General features: G+C 36.6%; 1 protein-coding gene across 1 annotated transcript in view; it reads left to right on the top strand.

The window, feature by feature from the left end:
• Window positions 1-4,987, top strand: part of dgkaa (diacylglycerol kinase, alpha a) — a gene marked incomplete in the record, with an annotated part of 27,108 nt that extends 22,121 nt beyond the window's left edge. Inside the window, 5 exon segments of the mRNA XM_014016239.1 lie at window positions 675-765; window positions 923-1,100; window positions 4,159-4,276; window positions 4,430-4,490; window positions 4,682-4,987. Coding sequence (XP_013871693.1) covers window positions 675-765; window positions 923-1,100; window positions 4,159-4,276; window positions 4,430-4,490; window positions 4,682-4,756 — 523 coding nt within the window.
• Window positions 4,988-5,313: the final 326 nt, after the last annotated feature.

Genomic DNA, 5,313 nt, shown 5'->3' with positions numbered 1-5,313 from the left:
AAAACAGACAAAGTTATTTTATTGCAGTGATTAATTCTACCTACCCTATATGTAGAAAATGTTACATTTACATCACATCATGGATCACATATTGATCAGATGCTGCTGCTGACTGATCCATGATGTGATGTAAATGTAACATTTTCTACATATAGGTAAAATTGATCACTGCAATAAAATAACTTTGTCTGTTTTTGTCACTTTTACGGTGGATTGCATCAACTCTGTTACATTACAGAATGGAAACTTCACCAAAGTGAAACRTAAATCTGTRGATCTGTGTTTGATTACTCTGGCTGGCTTTCTCAAGGACCAGGATGTGTGCCAGTGTGTGAAAGTGAAAGTAGTCAAACTGAATTTTTAATAGACCAAAATACAGTTTCAAAGCAAATTAATTCCGATTCAAAACTTTAAATTCAGTTTCAAATCATTAAATTTAGTTTCAGTTTAGTGAAATTTATTTTCAAACCAATGCATTGAATTTCAAATTATGCACATTCAGATTTAATCTGAGCAATTCATATTCAGTTCCTGCTGGCACAAGTTTTATCCCATACGAAACAGACAAACAAATGCAGGTGGTGACTGCAGATGTTTGTTGCAGCAAAAATGTTACACCTGTGTGAACCTAAAGTAACAGTTAAACTTAAAAGACACACTTTTTGTAACTGCAGAATGAAGAACAAGTTGTGGTATTTTGAATTTGCCACTTCAGAAACCATATCTGCTTCCTGCAAGAAACTGAACGAAAGCATAACAATAGAGGTGAGCAAACAGCACCGCCAAGCACCAGAACTGTAAATGTGCCTTTTTGTCCTTGAACATGAAGCAACAAAAAAAAAACTTCTCCTGATGACAGTTTGCTGATTTTACTTATTTATTTTTCGTTTTCTCTCGTCTCTTTTTGTGTATTTTTTTCCAGTGCTGTGGCACTTCTTTGGACCTCAGTGGCCTCTCTATGGAAGGAGTTGCTGTGCTCAACATTCCCAGCATGCATGGCGGCTCCAACCTTTGGGGTGAAACCAAAAGAGTGGATACTAAGGGTCAGGACGAGCCTGAGGTTATCGTCAACCCAGAGGTCCTGAAAATTACTTCTCAAGGTGCGTTTTCACTGACCTCAACTTTAAATGGTGAAGTTAAACCTTATTGCGTTGTGATGTGTGTGTAATGTGGAAGTTCCTCCTAGCTCTGCAGAGCCCATTAGCTGATTGTTTTTTTAGCAAAGTCTAAATCCAGATTTCCTGTTGCAGCTGTTCTCAGTTAAAAAGGTCATAAACTCAGAGTACAGCGCAGTGTTGTCTAAATCACACTGTGGCCGACCTGTTCTCTGTTGGCTGCATGTGAAAACACAAACATCTACCCACACACACATCAGAGCTGACCTTACCCTCATCATGACTTCAGCCCAGAAAATCCTAAAATAATATGTGAAAACATCACTTTTCCACCAAAACAAATTACAGTAAGTGAGCCTCTGATGTCTGATGCTGCCCCATCATGTGTTACCCTAAGTATTGTTATAAACCAGTGTTTCTCAAGCTTGAACACTGCTAAAACTGTCACACACCTAACCCTGGCTGAAGGGTGTGGTTTCTAATGGGATGATTTCATTGGTGAGCACAGCACCACAAACACTGTGGTTTTGTCTCTTCCACTGCCCCAAACCAAATGCATATTAATTTCAGATCAYTTTAATCGAATGACCTCGCTGAGTTGCATCATTTGTTGCTAGCAGGTCTGCAGAGAGTTTCCTGACGCGGCATAAATAGCCTCTATGCAGGTGGTGACTGGATATTTTGAGAACGGTGTTTTCACTGTKCTTTTCTTTCAAGTAGTTTCCATTTAGAGCTAAATTTATAATTTTCTTGAAATATTTCTCCTTTTGGTTGTTTTTGTTTTATTAGCTTTACATCACAGTTCAGCTTACGATAGTTCACTTGTTCATTAACTTGTAAATAGTTGATACCACCATTTATCCCGAGCATCACAAGAGGGATCCTGAGTACGATCAGAATAAACGTTTGAGAACCATGACCATCAATCATTATTTAGCTTTTTTAAATTGCTACAGACTAAACACTGAAATCTCAGCAGAGTWTTTTCAGTTGTGAGATTACAACCCCAATTCCAATGAAGGTGGGACATTGTGTGAAACATAAATAACAGAATATGATGATTTGCAAATTCTTTTCAACTTATGTTCATTAAATACACTACGAAGACAAGATATTTAATGTTCAAACTGATGAACCGATTCAACCACTCAACCACTAGATGTCGCTGAAAACAACAAATCCTACACACTGTGCCTTTAAGCTTTTCACCTGTGGGAACGATACAAACATTTTATTTTATTTTAGCATTACTCAACTTTCCTAATCTTGTGTTGCCTCTGTCCCAGCTTTTTTGGAATGTGTTGCAGGCATCAAATTCAAAATGAGTGAATATATATATAAAAAAAACACAAAATTTATGAGTTTGAACTTTATTTTGTTTTCTTATTGTATTTAATTGAATTTAAGTTGAAAAGGTTTTGCAAATCATCGCATTCTGTTTTTTATTTGTTTTACACAACGCCCCAACTTCATTGGAATTGGGGTTGTAATTTTATGCAGAGAATAAAAGTAAATTAACATAAACATCCACAAAAATAAACTAAAAACATTTTAAACATTTTTAAAACAACTATACAGCGAATCGAATGAGATATGGAAACATTRTGACGCTGTTACATAAAATCTTGTTTTCTGTTTGACATGTGGGATTTGTTRAAGGGTTGAAAAAAGCTTTAGAATAATTAATTTATCTCCTGGATTTTTTAAATAGGAAACTGTTCATTTAATGAATGCAGCACTAACAGGTTACTTTACAAAAATACCTTATAGATTAATTAAAACGGACACTCCTGTAATGAGGTGATGTGCCGTTACTGGGTTTTGTCCACTCGAGGGCAGCAGAAACCAGTTGTAAAGACATTTGTTTTGTAAAGACAAAGATTTGTTGTAAAGACAACAAATACTGTACATTTCCTGTTTATGTCACAATGTGCCTGATGAGCTACACTGCACATTTAGAAATGGTTTTTAACTCACCCTTTTTGGTGTGAGATCTATTTTATTGAGGCAGTTAAACAATTAATGTGAGTAGGGCTGGGTGGTATGACCTCAAATTCATATCACGTATAAATTAAATATTTTCACTGTAACTGCATATATCGCAGTAGAAAATTATCATAAAAAGCAAAGATTATGTAATTTTTAGAGCATTTATTTTGCAGAAAACTGTAATCATAATCAAAGCCAGCATTTTGGCTATACTGCAAATGAACATAACAGAAGTACAAAAGAATGTTTTATATATTTTGCAAAACTGTTTCAACAACAAAAACATTTCTCAAATTTTCAACAGTATCAAAATAAAGTGGATGTTATAAACAGTACTTCAAGTAAAATTAGTCATTTAGACATAAAAAAATCTAGGATGGCATAAGTTGCCTAAAATGTTATAGTGTGACAGGACCTTAAGGGACCTAAGCTGCACATAGTTCTGTCATAAAACAATTTCAGATAACTAGAATGTAAGTGTGGTGAAACCAAATAAATGTAATATCTGCCTGCCATACATGAGCTYCTGCCTGCTGAACTGACCCACTGCTCTGCTGTGCTGTCAGCCTCAGACTGTTACATTAACAAGATGGATTTATGAGTGAATGAACATCAACGTCTTTGTCATCTCTGGGTAACAATACATTAAAAAAAAATTTTTTTCTCCGACAACTTGAGTGTGAAAAAACTACGGTTGTTAAAGTTTCACTCTGTGCGACATGCAGCAGGAGGGAGGGAGGAAATGATCCCGCCACACAATGCAACTTTTCTGCAGCGGGAGGGTGAATTTTTAAGGATTTATTCTCTCTATACGTGTTTTAAAGCGTTATATTTCTTCAGTATATTTCTGACTCCTCCTGCTCAGTTGTCTCTACACTTGCAGCCATGTTGACACAGGTGTGATGAYGTAATGACGACAGGACGGTAGAGGGTAAATTTCTACYGTGGGCCAACTTCATTTTGTTTCTACCGTCTATCGCTTATACCAGGCAGCCCTAAACGTGAGTGACATGTTGCTCAGACTRTAACGGTGCTTCTCTCTGTCTGTTTTCAGACCTCAGTGATCGTCGACTGGAGGTGGTTGGCCTTGAAGGAGCCATGGAAATGGGACAGATTTACACCGGCCTCAAAAGTGCTGTGCGACTTGCAAAAACTTCACAGATCACTATTAGGTATAGAGAGAAAGTCTCAGTCCTGCTAATGATTTGTACTTRGTACAATTAGTGGCTGATCTTTTCATTTCGATACAACTTTGCCTTTTGGTATTTTAATCACTTGTTTGCTGCCTGATGCATTTTGCTGACTTCTCTGTGCTGTGCACCCAGGACAAAGAAAGCATTACCGATGCAGATAGATGGAGAGCCGTGGATGCAGCCCCCCTGCACGGTAATTAGCACACAAGCACAGAAACTAGCTGATTGTACAGYACCTTGTGAATTTATTTCTGTGAAAAGTGCTATAWAAATAAAACTTACTTTATTTGATCTTTTTTTATTGGAGCAGTAAATCTGGTGAAATGTCTGACTGGATAAWGCTGTGACTCACCGGACTGTTTGCATTTCTTATTTTCTTTCCAGATTCACATCACACACAAGAACCAAGCCTGTATGTTGATGGCTCCACAATCCAAATCCTCGTGCTTCTTCAAATAAACCCCAYCGACTAAATGCATGTGTTACTGTATGCAGACGACTAACACTTCTAAAACATAGGATCAGTGGGCCACATGCAAGAACATGTTCGTATTCTTATTCTAAATTTCTCTTACTTTTGTTCTCTTACTCCGCCCCTCCCGACCATCACAAGTGTCAGATGTAGTTCTGAAAAGACGCATTTTAAAATGTCTCTAAACTTCAATTAATGCCTAATTTACGTTGGTTTTTAGTTTGAGATCTCCATATTAATATTGTAGTGCTATACAACAGCGTTAAAAGCCAATTTAATTTAATCTAACCAATTTATGTTGTTAGTTACATTTAAAATCTAATTCCATTTTCAACAGAATAACCTGTTGTCAACATAATTATGGAGTGTGACTTATTTTCAACTCAAAATATCTTCAAACTAATGAAATATAAAGTTATTAGTGAGAAAAATCCATCTGGATAAGAGCAGACTGACTGCTCGTAAAATATCCAACAGGTCTGGGGTCTCATTTATAAAGGATTGCGTGGAAACCATACTAAAAGTGAACGTACGGCCAAAAGGC

Source organism: Austrofundulus limnaeus, unplaced genomic scaffold (genome assembly GCF_001266775.1).
Source record: "Austrofundulus limnaeus strain Quisiro unplaced genomic scaffold, Austrofundulus_limnaeus-1.0 Scaffold141, whole genome shotgun sequence".
Taxonomy (NCBI): domain Eukaryota; kingdom Metazoa; phylum Chordata; class Actinopteri; order Cyprinodontiformes; family Rivulidae; genus Austrofundulus; species Austrofundulus limnaeus.
This window is presented reverse-complemented; position numbering and strand designations above follow the sequence as displayed.